Source organism: Sus scrofa, chromosome 2 (assembly GCF_000003025.6).
Source record: "Sus scrofa isolate TJ Tabasco breed Duroc chromosome 2, Sscrofa11.1, whole genome shotgun sequence".
NCBI classification, from domain to species: Eukaryota; Metazoa; Chordata; class Mammalia; order Artiodactyla; family Suidae; genus Sus; species Sus scrofa.
The window spans coordinates 135,894,473-135,912,632 of NC_010444.4; the positions used below are offsets into that span (position 1 = coordinate 135,894,473).

General features: G+C 49.7%; 1 protein-coding gene across 2 annotated transcripts in view; it reads right to left on the reverse strand.

Annotated features, from left to right (window-relative positions):
- The window catches only part of FSTL4 (follistatin like 4), a 610,055-nt gene that overhangs the window by 407,588 nt on the left and 184,307 nt on the right, over positions 1–18,160 (reverse strand). For both annotated transcript variants that reach the window (XM_021084753.1, XM_021084752.1), the window contains exon 2: positions 17,478–17,613. In XM_021084753.1, the coding sequence (XP_020940412.1) occupies positions 17,478–17,603 (126 nt within the window). In that variant the 5' untranslated portion in view covers positions 17,604–17,613. The remainder of the gene's footprint in view (positions 1–17,477; positions 17,614–18,160) is intronic.

Consider the following 18,160-nt stretch of genomic DNA (forward strand, 5'->3'; position numbering starts at 1 on the left):
GCCTCCCACTCAGGACGTGGTGACTTTTGATTCTTGTCTGAGTAAGTAATTGGCCCAGGCTCCCACGGGTATCTGCTTCTGCACAGGGAGATAAATCCACAAACACACTTTGATTCGAAAGCACTTTCATTGTACCACTATTAACTTGTATTAAAAATGGAACCTAAAGTAGTTTAAATTAAATGAGTTATATATAATTAAAAAGCCTTTAAGGCACAATAAGGCTCTTTTTCAATTTTCTTTTATAACAGAGTCAAAGAGACAGAAAGGCACTCATTGGTCAGCAGAGTTGGACTGATTGGTCAGCCATCACTTAGTGGCTGGCCCTTCGGAGAGGCCCAGGCCAAACCGATAGTTTTTCCCTGTCCTTCTCCTGCTGCACCCAAGTGGAGAGGTTGCACCTGCTGAGAGATGACCTCCAAGGTGCTATCTGGAAGGTGGTTGTGGGAAAAGAAGGTGTGTGTGAAGGTCACAGACATCACTTCTCGGCTGCAGAGATGCCCGCCCTCCACCTGCCAGGTCAGGAGCCAGGCCAGAAGCCAGGCCCGTCTTAGCCACCCAGGCCTCCCAGAGGGACCCCGCACTTGGGAGCTTTCTTTCCAACAGCCTGGTGCATCTCCCCCATTGAAGAGCATTTGCTGAGGACAATGATGAGAGAAATGGGCATTTTGTCTGCACTTCTTCCGAAGGCTCATCCAGTGGTTTCTGAACAGGGATTGTTTCAACAACCCAGAGCTCAGGCCACACCCCAGACCACTTAAATCACCTCCAGGGCTGGGACACACACGTCTGTATTTTTACAAAGCAGGTTCCTTTGTGTGGGCGTGACTGGGAACCATTGGGTTAACCAAGTATCTTACAAACTCCCTCCCCCAGAATGCGGCACTTCCAGAATGGGGCCCTCCCTCTGCTGGGTGGAGGCACCGGCCAGTTTCTGCTGGACTGCCGCGGCTTCTGCAAGGGTCGGCAGGGCTCTCCCAGGCAGACACTGTACACGGTGGCACCCATTTCTCTTTCCCAGCAAGACTTAGTCAAGCGGGGGGATGGCTGGGCAGGCCTGGGCTCTATTTCCCTGGGGATCAGTATCACCCCAGCATCCACATCTCTGCAGATCTCAGCAGCCACTGGGTACAGGTGGGCAGCCAGAGCTGGGCACCTCCCCAGGGATGGGGAGAATGAGGTGACTGTCCTGATGCCAAGCAGCTGGCTTTGAGGGGCCGTTAAAGTGCTCACCTGGGCCCCAGCACCCTGAGTCTCCAGCTCCAAGGGGCTGATGTTGAGCTCAGTTTCCCCAGCTTCAGGTGGGATTCAGGGTAGCGCCTGTAAGACCGCCAGGAGCCTGACAGAGGCAGGGTGCTCGGTGGCTGCTGAAACTGACAAGGTGCCACTCACAGCATCTGGCGGACTGTCAGACATCACTCTGCCTCCAGCCCCGAGCAAAGTGCCCAGAACTGAAGAGGTGCTCATCTGTGTTTCGAGACGTCTAGAGCAGGGAGGGGCCAGCAGTTCTGCTGCCCTGGTGGGCAATGATGGGCAGAGACAGGATGGACGGACGGGTCCATCAGCTGGCACAATGTCAATCATGAACCACCAACACCCGGCCAGAGCTGTCCCCTCGCCCCTCTTCTTACACCCACCCAGGCTGTCTTCTCTGACTGTCTCTGACCCCCTGGGGCTGCCCATTGAATAACCGGACCCAGCACAATCAAATGCTGGGATTCCTTCCCCTCGGTGTTCCACCCCCCACCCCGCCCCAGAGCTGCCCTGCCCTCCTCCCCTACCTGGATGAGGTCAGCATCCAGGTGCCACCATCTGCTCATACAGCTGGCCAACCTCAGCACTCCATGTACCTGGCGCTGCCCTAGCGCTCCCACTGCTGGCAAAGAGAGGACTGCTCTCACTGACAGCCCCCCAACAGCAGGACCAGAGGGAGCTTGTAACCTAGCACCGACCCCCTTGCTCTCTTCCACTGGCTGGTAGAAGAGTCAGCAAACACCATATCCCCACTAGGATTCCTGAACCTCCAGAAACTGGTATCTGACAGTAACCACCTCCATCGTCTCGGTCGCCGATGCTGGGAATCTTGCCTCTTCCCTAAAGTCATGGTCCTGGAGACCAGCTTCTGAAAGGGAGACTCTACTCATAAACCCTTAGACGCTTTCCAAGGCCAATTCTCAGAAGCAGAAACAGAGAGCATCATGCGCCATCATGCTTAGGTCTCCACCAGGAGCCCAGACACCCAGCTCTCCATGCGCAGAGGCATAGCGGGGGAGCCTGGCCAGGCTCTGCCCCACCTGAGGGCAGATGCTCTGGGCCCCACAGGACAGTAGCTGTAAAGTCCCACCAGGCCTCCTTGAAAAACAGAAGAAAACTGACTGAGCGATGTTAGTTCTCCTGGGTTCAACGGTGCCCCAGAGGCCCTTTCCCATGGTGGCAGAAGAGAAAGGTGCGTGTGTTGGGTACAAATATGGACAAAGCATGCTCTGCCACACCCACCACAGGGACGAGGTCAAGAGGTTGCCCACGGTCTGGCCCCAGGAGGCTACCTCAAGCTCTGCTGCCCTCTCAGAGGTGGGGATACCTTCTCTGATGTGATAATGTCGGCTTTGGCCTTCAAAGCTCATCATCATCAAATGTCCTTTCCTTAGCCTTAAGCATATGTAAGGGAGGGAGGTCAAAAGCACAGCTGGAGCTTGTGAGAAGCACAGCAGGACAGTCAGAAGCCAGTGCGAAGCCCAGCTCCACCACTCAACACATGGGAGACCTCAGACAACTCACCCATCATCTTGGTTTCCACGTGTATAAAATAAGCAAGGTAATGGGACGTCAGGATCTTTTTGAGAAGTTGATGAAGTCGTGTTCTTATTTCAGGAAAACCTTTGACAAAATGATAGCTGTTTATCAATGTTATCCACTTTAACAGCTGTGGAATTCAAAGGATGCTATACCAGGAATTAGAATTCCTACTAGGAACTTCCTCCCAGCTCTGAGCTCCTGACGCCACCCTGCTCTGACATCCCCTACCTTGGAGGTATCTTCGGTTCCCCAACACTCTGTAACTCTTGGTTATACAGAAATAGGCATGATAGCAAAACCACGTTCCTAACGAAACAAGACTCTGCACCTAGCTGGGAGCAAAGCTCAGTCCCAGAAGGGGGAGGGGGGACACCTACTATGTCTGCTCTTCCGTGATGACTGGCCAATTATCCCAAGGCAGCTCAATGGTGATGCTGTTCCCTGGACTCCACAGGGTGGTGGACCCTCTAAAAAGAGACATCTGGTAAACCCATGAAGCCCCATCCTCTCACCCTCCTCCCACCCTGTGCCATCCTTCTCTCTTCCCAAGAACAACTCCAGCTAAATGTCAAAGCTGAACAAAGGAGTGTCCTGCCCTACAAGAAATGCGAGCTCTGGGGTCACATGTCCACCTCCCGTCCCCAAAGCCTGTGCCCCTTGAGTCCCCTTTAGGGGGCTGGGTGTGAACACAGGCAGCAGGAGGACTGGGGGTGGTGGTCAGGACGGGGGCTGGCATGACCTGAGTCAGTCCATGGAAGTCAGGCATCCTTCAGAGCCTGGCTGTCTGCATAACCCAGGGAGGGGCAGGCAGGCCTCCGAGCTGCCCAGGGGCAGACAGGCCAGGCAGTGTGGTGATGGTGAGACAGGGAGAGGGGACTGGGCACACAGAGCTGGAGAGAGATCTAAGACCACATCCTCCGACCGCTCCCCCCCGCCCCTCCCCCGCCCGCCGCAGCCGTGAAGATGGGAAAACTCAGCTTCATAAAGGGCCCACGCTTCTGAAAACAGCACCCATCACTCTGCGCTCCGAGAGGAGGGAGGTTGGCTCCTGGCCTCACCAGCCCCATTCACCCATGATGACCGCTCTCTCACGCTTTCACTACAGCCTCCCAGGCCCACACCCACAGCCTCTGCTCAGAGCCCCCGAATGTAACTTCACCTCCAGGGAGCTGGCCACAGATGATGGGACCCCGGCAGACGCTTGTCCAAGTGGAGCCAACCAGGTTCACAGAAGTGAGACCTTGAGGGGGTGGTCCTGGGCCCTGGATCTGGGGGTTGGTGTAGTGCCAGGGCCAGCACCACAGGACTCATGTTACAGAGCAAAGGCTGTGAGACAGGATTTGCAGGTCTGCGGAAAGGCTGGCCTTCAGAGAGAACAGGTGAGGCAGAGGCAAGAGATGATGCAGCTGGGACACAGGGGACACAGGGGACGGGCTGCCTGACCACGCTCTGCCCTGTGCCCGCCCAGGCAGCCTGCTGGGCTGCAGAGTGTCTCTGAGGCCTCAGGATAACCCTTCTTTGTACACAAACACACGGGAAGGTGATTCTGCTTGTGGCCACCAAGGTCCCTGATGCATCACTCGGCCGCCAGGCCTCGGTATCCACGCCCACCAGTCTGTGTTCTCCTCGCCCCTCCTCAGACACAGTCCTGCCCCAGCCCACAGCAACACGTGGAGGGTGCCTCCTCCTGAAATACTTGTCTGTTCTCCATACCCAGATCTCTGCCAGCCTCTCCAAGGCCCTCCACCTCAAAAAGGTCCTTCCCAAGCCTGCCTCCCACCCAGTGCCTCTCTGGCCTCAACTCTCGTGTACCCATGGCTGGGCCCACACTGCTAACTGAACACGTGTTCCCTACCACGTTCAATGCTCACCGTGTGCAGGTGCATAGGTGATTTCTTAGAGCTCTGTTTGTGATTATTTCCTTTCCTTTCTCAATCCTGTGGTGAGACGTCAGCCCACCACACACACGAGTTTCCTACATAGTGGACCTCAGGACCTTCCTTTCTTGACCCAAGAAGAGTCATTCTGAATGAGATGAGGTTTAAATTTTATTCTGCATTTTCATCTCCAATATATAATGAATCACATTTAACTTTGTCCTGGTCAGAATGGCCATAGAACTGTTTTCTTCCTACAAATTACCAAATCCCAGTTGGTACAATCAGTTGGACAAGAATGGACACCCATCTCAAGATGGGACTTGAAAGCAAGAGCTAAGATGTCCAGGTATGACAGTTTGGGCACTGAGGTGACAATGTCACATGCCACAGCACTGTGAGCAAGATGAGACAGAGCAATGATAAGCAGCCATCCCCTCCCATTGCCAAAGTCTTCCGAACCAACAAGAAGGTCAAGGTCGTATCAAGCAGAACCACCTCAGGAGAGAGCCCAGAGGGGTGCAGGCCCTGCTCAGGAGGACAAGTTCTGGAAGTGTGTGTGTATGTTGGGGTGACGGGCTCTGGTTGAGGTTCTGAGTCCTGAACATCATCAGCTACAGCAGTCACCACTGTGTTCAGCCTGTGGAGGTGACACTCTGAGATGCCAGATTCTTCCAGCCCTCAACGAACTCTCTGAGGGCTCCAGAGCAGCTGAGTCATGAGCCGGGGTGGACCTGAGACACTGGATCCACCATTTGCCACAAACCCTCTGGAGAGAGAAAGTCTGGACTGTGAGAAAAGGCATCCTGCTCTGGGGTCAGGGGAGGACCAATGGAACCATGTAAGACAGGAGCTACTTCCTCATTATTACTCAATAAAGATACCTCATCTCCTCTAAGCAAAGGGTGACATAGGTGTTAAATTCCTTCTGCTAACTCAGATTCTTTTCAGCAATAACCACGTGTTCCATCACCCTCCCAATTCCCTACCCTGCCCTCATGCCCCATTGGTCCTCAAGCCCCAAGAGTAGAATCACAAATCCCATTTCTCTTCAACCAGTTGGCCCTAAGACAAAGCCAAGCACACAGCGGGGTGCTCAGTGGATGCTCAGTGGACACCTACGGATACTTATGTGTTAAGACCATCACATGTCCCAGCTGGCCCAGATAGCCCAAGGTCCATATCAGGATGTACCCAGCATCCTGAGAAGGTCAGGTGGGAAGTTCTTCTTTGGGACACAAAGACATGCTCTTAAGCTATCCTGCCAGAGGCTGAAGACCCAAGCATGAGGCATAGAATCCCATTCTTCACAGCCAAATGCAGAAGTGTAAACAGAAGCATATGTAACAACCAAGCAGAAGAGAGTGAAGGAGGAAGAGGAGGCACAGTGGGGCATACTTTAGAAGCATTCCAATTAGAGCATCACCTGGCAGGCCTCTCCCATGTCATATCTCCCAGTGTCTCCACATCAAAGTCTACCTCCCTGGAATGGATGCACGAAATGTGGCATCAGCAGAACCACAGAAACCTGAGGTCTTTCCTACAAGAGGATGCTTTTTAGCATGTTTTAAATGCAAGGCAAGAAAGGGAAATAAATACCAAGAGTTCTGCTTTCTTTATTTAGAGAGTAAGCTTTAAATTAGAGAACAGCTTAAGCAAGCTTTTACTCCAAATGACCTAAGACTTAGCATCAAGAAAAGCCGTCCAGAGTCTTACACATACTGAACCACATCCCCAAAGATAACTTCTGTTCTCACTGCCTCAATCCTTTCCTCCCTTTGTAGGGACAGTTGGCGGCCACCTCCACCCACTGGGAGCCACAGACTATTTCTGCTGACCCTGAATATTGAAGCATAAACAAAAGATCCTGCATTTGAGTTTGCACTGCACTCTCTGGGTTCCCATTTTGGGTGAAGGTCTAGTGTGGCTGCCTGGTATGCTGGCCTCTTCACAGAAGGAATAAGGTGAGCCTCAAAACCACTTGATGAAGGGGATAGCAAATGAACAGGAATTCCACTCCCATCCCCTAAATACAGCCCCTAGGACTATCTTAAGCATCTACTGATTCACTAAGGATACTGGAAAGATTTGAAACTGGCAGGATTCTACTCTAAGTGGAAATCAAAGAACAGTCAGGTCCCTCCTGGGGTTTCTTCTGTAAGGAGTTCTAGAAACCCAAGTCCCCTTGTCTAAATCCCTACATGATGCTAAAACAAATAATAAGAGATGACTGACTCATTCACTTATAAATATATGAATATCCTACTGTGTGCCAAGCTCCCCTAGACACTGGGGACCCAGGGTGTCCAGACTCCAGGTTATGTACTATTCCACCAGAAAGAGGTTTCTCTACCCCAAGAGCCACCCTGCTAAACATTGAGTGACAAGTCCTGCAGCTGGTGATGACATACCAGGCTATGGCACAAGAGAAGTACACAGTCTTCTTGGTGGGTACTTAGCAGGGTTCTGAGATCATGGGCATGAAAACACAGCTCCACCTGCACGTTCAAAGCAAGTTGTCAAGTATTACGTGCAACATCTCAGTCCTCGTAACAATTCTGATATCAGGGCTGGTATCACGTGCATTTTACTTGATTCTAACCTTAAGGTCGGACAGAGCCAGGAACTTCCCTCAGCTACACAGCTAAATGGGAAGAAGCAGATCTGAGCCCCTGAGCCCGAAGGGACCCTGAGTCAAAGCAGACCTGGAGATTACTAAGGAAGCAGCTCGGACAGGCAGGGCACCAATGATTGGGTCCCAGCTGGAGAAACCAACTATGGGGTTGAAAAGCAACAATGAATATCATGGAGGAGAAAGAAGAAAAATAGGACACACAGCATCCAGTTAGGACATAGCAGGACAGCTGCCTGCATCAGGCTGTCTACACTAGGAGCTTGCCCACCACCAGTCAACAAGCCACCAAAAGCACAGAGGACCCTCAGCCTGAAAAGAGAGAGATGAGAGACGTGTGGTCAGAAAAGAAGGTCATACTTTAGAGACTGGGGCTCAAAACCTGGCTGGTTACGCTGGCATCTGCCACTTCTGCTGCTGGGCCAAGCTGCCAATTCCCTCACAGTTGGCTAGGGAACCAGCCAACGTGGTTCTTTAAGCCACTTCCTACTCCATTAAGGGCTTGCTGGTCATCCATAATATTCTTTGAAAAGGACTTTTCTGAGAATTACAGGGATGACTTCCTTCTCAACTCAAAAAAATAGACACACACAAATTTTCTCTCCCAATCCAGACCCTTAATGTTTTAAGTATTTTAATGAAAGTAACAGTGGCAGCTTTCCTCTTCAACTAAGGCCTCAGAAAGGTTTCCATCTCAACTCAAGCCCCTCTTGGAGGAAAGGAGAAAATCAGGGCTCAGCCGCCAGGTGAAAAATCAAGCCCCCAGGTGCCACCCTAGAACTTCCTAGAGCCAGAGGGAGGCCATGGCAGTTCCCTGCAGGTCAACCCCAGGCACCCACTGCACCAACTCCTCCACTTCTTCCCCGAAATGCACCCTTTGGCTCCACAGGCCACTCACTCTTCGTTCTTCACTCCAGCCAAGAGCAGACGCTCCCGTGTTTTCTTATTCCCCGACTAGGAGTAAAACAAGACTGCCTTTAATTAGGAAGAAGAAACCGCCAACCAAATAGCAGTGGTATGTCATTTTCGATGAGCAGATGAAAGAGACAGCAGGAAATTTCTGAGACCAGGAACAAGAAATCCTGCACCCCTCTTCCCTTTTCAAACAGCCACATCTGTCAGTTCCATAGAGAGGAGCGCTGGAGGTGACAACGGAAACCTATTTGCAGGGTGACTCCCCCACCTGCGCACAGATCTCCGGGGCCTCTTCCTGGGACGAGCATCTAACCTATCGACTCTGGAGCTCGATCTTTCTAGATGTCAAATAGGGCAGAGATACTGCTAAGAACGGCGACGGATCTAAGTCTACCACCTAGTGTCTCATCAGGGCCGGGCCTCCAGCTCACCAGGAAATCCAAGGCCACATGACCACATGCTTCTGTGACCTTCGACCATTGTTCCTGTGATTCACAGTTATGTTCTAAACTGGTCCGCAGACACAACACCCTGGCACAGACAACATAGAAAGTGTCGGTAGAAGGCTTGCGTGGGAAGGAGTACCCTTTGTTCTGCAAGTCTGGCCTTCATTATTTTTCAGGAATGATAAAGTATAAATAAAGGTATAAAAGGGAGCTGAACTTATTCTTTAAAAAGTTTTCATTTTTCCAAAAGGGAACCCTCCTGCACTGTTGGTGGGAATGTAAACTGGTACAGCCACTATGGAGAACAGTTTGGAGATACCTTAGAAATCTATACATAGAACTTCCATATGACCCCGCAATCCCACTCTTGGGCATCTATCCGGACAAAACTCTCCTTAAAAGAGACACATGCACCCGCATGTTCATTGCAGCACTCTTCACAATAGCCAGGACATGGAAACAATCCAAATGTCCACTGATAGATGACTGGATCAGGAAGATGTGTGTATATACACAATGGAATACTACTCAGCCATAAAAAAGAATGACATAATGCAATTTGCAGCAACATGGATGGCACTAGGAAATCTCATCCTGAGTGAAATGAGCCAGAAAGACAAAGACAAATACCATATGATATCACTTATAACTGGAATCTAATATCCAGCACAAATGAACATCTCCTCAGAAAAGAAAATCATGGACTTGGAGAAGAGACTTGTGGCTGCCTGATGGGAGGGGGAGGGAGTGGGAGGGATCAGGAGCTTGGGCTTATCAGACACAACTTAGAATAGATTTACAAGGAGATCCTGCTGAATAGCATTGAGAACTTTGTCTAGATACTCATGTTGCAACAGAACAAAGGGTGAGGAGAAAAAAAAAAGTTTTCATTTTTTCAGCTCTGCAAAGTCAAAAGGTGTAGGAAGCCCTCCCAGCACCCAGCAGATGGTTGGCCCTTGTTAGACACTGAAGAAGACGGTCAGTTCAAGTTCCTTTCCAGCTCAGCAGCCCAAGGACTCCTCTCCCTGACACCAACAGGCTGCTGGTGTTTGTGGCATCAGAACAACCCCTGGGGGAGCCTTCTCTGAACCCAGGTGTGTGCTGAGGGAGGGACAGGGGCACATTTCTGGTCAAACAGCCCACATCTTCCACCGCCCACAGGCCCCACAGAGAATGCCTCACCTGCTGCTCTGCCCAGAAGAGCAGGCAAGGAGATTTTAGACACGGCAAGGAGGACCAGACTTTCAGACTTGACACCTGTTGCTTGGCCATACAGGATCAAGAAAGAAGGAGGATTATATCCTAAAGGATACTTTGAGGCTTCTGCTCCTGTTTTAAAGGGGCCCAGCCAGCAGTTACAGAATTCAGATATGAAGACAACCAGAAGGGGATGGGGGCTGGCCTCCTGAGCACCCCTCAGTCTCCACATGAGGAAACGAAGCCCAGAGAAGCGGAGGGAGCAGCTCACGGAACTAGCTGTGCCAGGCTGCAGCTGTGATGTGCAGCCCAAACGGGGGAGGGGGCGTCCCGTGTTCCCACCCTGAAACCCACAGGCTTGGGCCCGAATGCACTTCTGACCTAGAGGCTACTCGGGTGCTAAAGGGGCCCATCTTGGCTCTCCCCAGTGGGTCATTTTGCAAGTCTTAGGAGCGGGTCTAAGGGCTGACAGCTTTACTCTGCAGAGAGAAGGCTGAGCTAGCAAGCACAGGTGGACGGCCAGCATCTGGCCTATGCCCCATGTCACCCCCAACTCAATGGCCAGAGCCGGGCGCTTCTACTCACCAACCCAACAGTCACGCTTCACCCCCCCCCCCATTTCTTTCCCACCTCCCTCACGACACCCAGGCTCTTTCCTCGGGGAGTATTTCCTCTGCAACGTACGTGATACCATCCCTTGGAGAAGAGGAAGAAGCACCAGGCAAACTGCTAGCTGCCCTGCCCCTCCACCCCTCCCTCCCACCAGAATTCTGCCCCTCTCCACCTCGCGGGGGTCCCTCCAAGGCTGGGGGCTGTGTCACCTCTCTCTGCTAGCCCAGAAGCGCCGTCAGGGAGACTTGTTAAAATTAAGCTGAAGCAAAATGTATTTTATTTTATTTTATTTATTTATTTTGCTTTTTAGGGCCACACCTGCAGCATATGGAAGCTCCCAGGCTAGGGGTCAAATTGAAGCTGCCTCCACCGGTCTACGCCACAGCCACAGCAACGCCAGACCCGAGACACATCTGCGACCAGTACCACAGCTCACGGCAACATCAGATCCTTAAGCCACTAAGCGAGGCCAGGAATGGAACCCACGTCCTCCTGGATACCAGTCTGGTTCACTGTCACTGAGCCACAGTGGGAACTCCTAATTTTATTTTCCGAATTTCACTATAGTCCCTTGAACACCTGAGCAGAGCTTGGAGCTCGGTCCCCAGGGTGAGCTGGAGGCCCCATTACACAAAAGAGTAAATGAGGACACCCAGGTTTTACGTAGTCAAAGAAAGAAAACTTGAGGTTCTAGAACCAGGATCCCACGAGGAAGAGATTGGGTTTCCTGCATCCAAGCTCTCCTGACTCCAGGAACACTTGGGACCAAGATGCAAATGCCAGTGGCCACCAACAAGAGAAGGCCCAGGCCCTCTTTGAGGCAGATGGCTTTTTCAAAGCCTCTGGGGCTCAGCTCAGGGCTGCTTCCTCTCCCAACAGCACACCCCCAGCCCCACCATGGTTTTCTCATTTGGCCCTCTCGCCCCCTGCCCTGGGTGCCAGTACCGGCCCCCTCCCAGGGGACTGGTGACAAGACGAGGCCCAGGAGCCTCACAGCAGAAACCACAGCAGTGGAGGCAGAAGGACAATGGCCCTGGCTTGCAGGACAGGGAAGTGGAGCCCACGCATGGGGGACTGTTAGAGCCTGTCTGATGCCAACATGGCTTTTACTTCTCTCCAAATGGGAAACAAGAGAGACAACCCCCAAGTCACTGAGGACAAATCAAGCAGATGATTGGGGCCTGGCAGAGCTGATGCTGCCAACTCCCCCGAAAAATGGGAATCAGAGCCCCATTTAGAATGCATGGCCTCATGTCCTGATTACGGGGTGGTGGGGGGAGTTTCCTAGAGAAGCACCAATTACTTAGCAGCAGAGGCATAAATAAAGTAGTTAGATGAGTAAATGCTAAATTAAGAGGAAGAAGAATAACGGTTAGCTGTGAATTCATAAATGTTTATTTTCCTGGGTCGCAGAGCTTTTCAGAGCCAATTAAAACACTGTCAACTATGATCTCAAAATACTCAAAAGGCACACGGAGCACTAGCTACAAAGCAGAAGGCGTGCCGAGCGTGGCGAGAGAGGAGCAAGAGCCCACACAAGGAATAGGGACAGTGACTTCCCGGTTGAGGGATAAAAATAAAACAAGACTCCAAACACTGCAGCAGCCCAGCAGTCGTGCTCCTCAAAGCAGCCTGCCTGGACGCTGGGGACAGAAACTGGGTAGGACACCAGGATGGGTGGCACAGAGGTGATAATGGTGAGGGCATAGGATGATGGGCTTCGGATTTACCAGCAGGTAAGCCAGGGTGGAACCCTGGGTTCAGAGATCTAAGTTTACCTATCCGCCTGCTTGCTTGAAAACAGGTGAAAATGACTTGCAAACCCAGGCTGCTTCCATTCACCTCTCCCCTCACCGACCTGCCCGGCTCCCCTCCCTCCAAGCCAATTTCATGACAAGCTATTTCCTTTCCCCACATGACGGCAGCCTGCGTATTTCTCTCCTGTTCCTGACTGCCATCAGCATCATCACGTAAGCAAGAAGCTGAAAAAGGCCAGAGTTCATTACCAGCTGGATCCTCCTTCTTGGGTGTGCTTCTAGAGGGGAGGGGACACCTCTAAGGCTTTTCTGCCCAGTGTCCTCTGGGACAGGAAAGATCAGCCTCACCCGGAGCTTAGGAGAAACGCAGACTCTCAATATCCCCACATCGACTGCCTCAGCATCTGCATTTAACAGGCCTTCAGTGGTTCACAAGGGCATTGAAGCTCGAGAGACACTGGGCAGGAGTAGGCAGAGCCCAGTAAAGTTCCTAAGGAGCTGAGAAATGGCTCAACCAATGCCCCTGGGACTTAGAGTATTTGCCACCACCGATCACCTTGAAAAGTATGGGTTTAACCACAATGGCAGGTGGGACATTGTGCTCTCCCAATTCTAGCTAAGAAACTAATATCCATGCCCTCTGACATACAGTAGTAAGCAGAGAGCCATGGCCGAGAGTTTGAGGACCAAAGAAGAGGCCTTTGGGGGTTCACAAGACCAAAGAAGAGGCGCACCACCCCCCCCAGCCGCCAGCACCGCCCCTGCGGGAGAAGCCCCGATTCTTGCAGAAGGGGTGTCATCTGTCTTCCAGGGCACCACACGCAGTGAAAGGCCCAAGGACGCCTCCTGCTGAGACACCTCTCCCAGAGGTCTGTCTGTCTTTGAAAGCGAATCAAACGCTAGAGCTGGCACCAGGGAGGGTTTAGGAGAGGAGATTCTGCAGAAAACAGAGAGCTGCGAGCTGCATGCAGGCCTAGACTGCAGACGAGGCTTGGAAGCTGCTGAGTAGCCAGCCCGAACCCTGTCTGTTCCCAGGGAGAAGGGAGTTGGTTTTCTCCACGCCTGTAGAGTGAGGAGCCAGAGTAAGTCGGGATGCCAAGGGGCAGACCTCCAACCCCACCAAAGGTCAGCTCTTCTCCCCAGCTATCAATCAAAAAGAAGTCTAGGGGCGAGGGGCGACCTGCACTAGAAAGGGTAGAGAAGTATTTCCTTAAATTGAATCAAATGCGTAAGAACAAGGACACATTAAGGAATAAAAATATTTTAAAATGATGGAGTTCCCATCGTGGCTCAGTGGTTAACGAACCCAACTAGTATCCATGAGGACGCGGGTTCGACGCCTGGCCTTGCTCAGTGGGTTAAGGAGCAGTGTTGCCATGAACTGTGGTGTAGGTCGCAGATATGACTTGGATCCCGCGTTGCTGTGGCTGTGGCACAGGCTGGCAGCTGCAGTTCTGATTTGACCCCTAGCCTGGGAACCTCCATATACTGTAGGTGTGGCCCTAAAAAGACAAAAAATAAAATAGAATAATGCCTAGTCTCAGCAGCCTGAGTCCTCCTGAATGCCCAAACTCTGCAGAAAGAAGCCAGAGCATTTAAATTCTCTGGAATTTGAAGCTGTCCTCACAGGGACAGGAGCGCCTTTGGCATCTGGGGCCAACGCTTGCAGAAAGGGGAGGGCCCGCCAGCCAGGGTGGGATCCTGCTCTCTTAGGCTGAGCCCTGGGCCAAGGGAGGATGGCAAGCACCTTTTCTCCCAATACCATTGCTAACCGCTGGTGTTTCGTCCTCAAAGATTCTTCGCACACACTGAAAACAAATGGTTTCTGACCTCAAAAGCCTATCTCCGTTCTGCAAGCACCAAGGCATACAAAGCTAACAATATTAAATGGAACCAATATTAATATTTACAGTTCTTTGGTGCATGACTGGAAACTTTGAGTAAGAGTAATTTAGGAAAATTTCAGTAAAATCAGGAAGGATGAGTAAGGCTGTGTTACAGCCATCATCCAATCCCAAAGCCCCATGAGTGACGGCAACACAGCCTCCAGGGCTCAAGGGAAAGGGGACCTTCCCACGAATGCCTGCCCCTCAAGAGGGGGAAGGTCCCTAGGGACTGTTATCACATCCCTTCTCCCTTTCCTGGTTCCCCCCCCCAAGTATAATATTCTATCACTATTGATTTTACTACTGTATCTATCTTGGCCGGAGTATGAGGGAGAAGGGGAAAATATAACTCAGTTTCAGAATTTCAATAAGTTGTATCTCCCAGAATTGTTTCCTCTGAATTCAGAACTGCATTACTATTCCAGGCCATGTGCTGCTACTCAACTCTTATTAAAGAGGCACCCCACCCCGCTACATTTCTTTTTGTCTACGTTTGTAAAATGCTAAACTCCTTGAAGCTATTTCAACGGCAGTCTTCGTACATAAAACAATAATTTAACAAAATTCACATTTGTTATCATTGCTTTAAAAATGTGCAAACATGCACACATTGGTCATTTAGTCCTTATTTACCCTTAGGACATTCAAGTAATTGGCATAATAACTTGAAAGGCAAACCAAATCTTATTAATGCTTTCCAAGTACTTCAAAAATCTTAAGTCAATGAATGTTTTGGAAGGCACTACTCTCAGGAAAAACACACACACACACACACCAACATTTTACCATTTAGTTCCTAGATAGGATTTTGGATGTATGTATTGAGTCTCAGGAAACTCTGTTGGTTTTGATTCTTGTAAAAAAAATAAATAAATAAAGACTGAAGAAGCTACTAGAGGAGTTTAATATGGTTTGGGCTGTGAGTTCTGGATATATTCAGAGCTACAGTTCAAAGAAGAAACTACCCAGAACACACAGGTCTATCTTGGATGTGGAGGAGATACAACCTTGGCTTGGCCCGTAAGCCTCTTAAGGTTTGCTGGAGGGCCCATTCATTACCCACCAGAAACGCGGTATGAAAAACTCACTTAAATACATGATAGTCCAGCCTGAATTTTGAAAGTACCAAGGTGACTTCATGCCTAGGACCAAATGTTAAATAAATACCAACTGACTCAGAAACTCAATAAGCCTCTATTTTCCTCATAAAATTATTACACACTGAAAGATGAAGAAGATAGCCTGCATTCCTATGCTAAAATAAAAACAGAAGAGTTTTTGCTTGTTTGTTTTTGTTTTTGAAAGAAGGCAGGCAAGATTAGTAAAAGAATTCAGAGCAAGAGAGCAAACTTGATCAAGAGCGGTCAAAGAAGATTCTAGAGAAAAGGTAAGAACCAGAGCTGGGCCTCGTAAGAGGGGCTGATTTCCTTTCCTCTGTGGAAAGAAGGAACAGCACCAGGACACAAAGACCCTGGCGAGGGAGGGGCCATGTATCAAGGATGCCTGAGGCCAGCAGACCAGCCAGTTACAATACATGTTCTGCTCATTCTCTCTGAACATTCTGGAGGCTATCCTGTGTCGTGGGCTTCATTTAACAGCTGACAGAAGCAGACTCGATGAGCAGAAGTTACAACACTTCCCAAAAACTCAGTCTACAGCAAAGAGAACTGGATAGATGGGGCAGTTGTTCCTGCCTCCGGGAGTCCCTAGAGGCATCATCTCCTTTTCCCGAAGGAGTAAAATTCCCAAACCTGGGAGACAACGGCATCTCTGGGGCTCTATCAGTTGGGAGGAGATGTGGGACCAAAACAGCACCCCCAAACAAAAAGCCTTGCTTCCTGAGGATGAGCAGCATCTGCTCTTTCTTGTTGGTGCAAGTAAAACAAAGAAGCCCTACGTTGCTATCAACTTACCTTCAGCTTCCCTCCAGCTGAATCCCACCTTAATTGGCTCAACTTGTAATTGAAATAAGTGATTTAAAACAGTGGGCCAATGAGCCCCAATAGTAAGACGAAATACACATACCTGTGTGTTTGCCTCTTTGCTATTACATATTCAACAATATATTTCTAGGATTTAAGGGATCATTTTCCCTCCGTATGGATATGAGTGTAACAATTAAACTGTTCCCATTGGGAAATGCTGTGCTCGCTAGCAAGTCAGCCTTCAGACTCTTTCAAAAGAGCATTAAGTTGTGTCCTTCATGGATTTAGATGGGAGAGATAGTGTTTCTATTTAATCATCTGCTCACCACAAAAAGAAGCCATGCTAACTTCGGCAGGAAAAGTGTGCACATTAAATTACTTCTGAAGCTCCCTGAAGATTAAGGCTTGTAGGTTTGGGATTGCATTACAATTAAGTAATAATGAAAGAGAAATCATGTCTTTTGATCAAATAACACATTAATCCTGCCATCCACTGTGTATCGTTATTCACTCTCCGGTAGTGTTGACTTTTTGAGGTGATTTTTCTTCCTCACTCCACAGGACGGGAAACACACACAGAGAAAAGGAAGGGGTGTCCATCAAGGAAAACAATGGGAGTTGAGATGCCCTGGAAAGCTCTCAGGTAGGAATTAGTATTCACCCCATCATCAAGAAACTCCTAGGTAGTTTTAATGAAAAGCTGTAGTCGTTTCTTAAGGTTCAGCATAGAGGAACCATTTCCTGCAGAAAAACTCCCTCCCTCACGAGCCCCAAATGCATGAGACCTACTAACTGAGCAGGGCTAGATGCAGCTTATGGCTCATCTTTCCTATTTCAGACCAGAGTTCACTAAGCAATTAGCAGGATAGCAAGGCTCTCCTGAGAGGTATTTGAGAACAAGTTTTTCAAGCACTTTAGAAGCATTTATATATACCTAACCCGCCATTAATCATTCTTATCTGTTCATTAAGGCTGCCTCCCTTAGGACTTTTACTTGCCGGTTCTTACTCAGCCTGGTTCTTTTCATCTAAATAGGTGAAAAGGAGTCTATTACTTTGGAATCATATTTTATAATTAAAAGACTTCATTAATTCACATGGGTGTGCTCCTCCAATGGGTCACCCTTTCCGAGTGCTATTAAGCACAGAGAAAGGCCACTTTCTGGAGGGTCTGTGTTGAAGACAAAACATGCAACCCCAGCTGGATGTGAGGATGCATTTTCGGCACTGGAGAGATTTTAAACCATGAGTTCCAGCATGCTAGCAACCTCCCTCCATATCAACACACATGGCTTCCTTCTGACTCCTACCAAAAAAAGGGGGTAGGATTTTAATTTCTACTGCAATAGAAACTAAAGGTGGAAAGGAAATCAGATGCTGTAACATTGGAAAGCAATGAGTTTTAAATGTCATGTCAGCCGTTATGTGACTATACCTCTGCCGGGGACTCTCCCCCACCCGTGTTCAGTCCTCTGCTGGTTCCTGGGCTCATCCATCCCAAAGCAGCAGGCAGGGAGGCTCCAAGCAGTGTGAGATGCAGCCAAAAGCGTCCTGGTTTCATTTTGTGGAGTCTGTTAAGAAAGTGACAAATGCTCAGAATGAAGCATTGCAAAATGTACATATAAGTCAAGGGGTGGTTAGTGAGCACTTGTTCTCCAGAATCAGATAAACCTGAGTTTCAATCCTGGCACCCGCCCTTCTGTTCTACTGTGGAGAAGTCTTATTACTTCAGAGCCTTGGTTTACTCATCTCTAAAATGGGTATGTACCTCATAGAGCTGCTGGAAGGACTGAAGGAGGCAATGTCAGGCACAGAGTAAGAAGTGGATAAATGCCAGCTGGTATGTAGAAACCCACCTGAAATGCACCTACCACTACATCTACAAAAACAAATGAGGGCGAGAAGGCTGAGACACCTGTTAGGTTACCATATGTCCATGCTTCAGTTTCTGCAGAAAGCACTTGCAGCTGGGCACACAACTAGCGCTCATTAAATGCTGATGAGCAATCATGTTAAATCTGCAGGACCCCTTTGTAGCTAATACCTCTATTTACAAGATGTGAACTTCAAAATGGCATTAAAGGGTCTACTATTTTCATTTCAAGACCAGTCATTCTT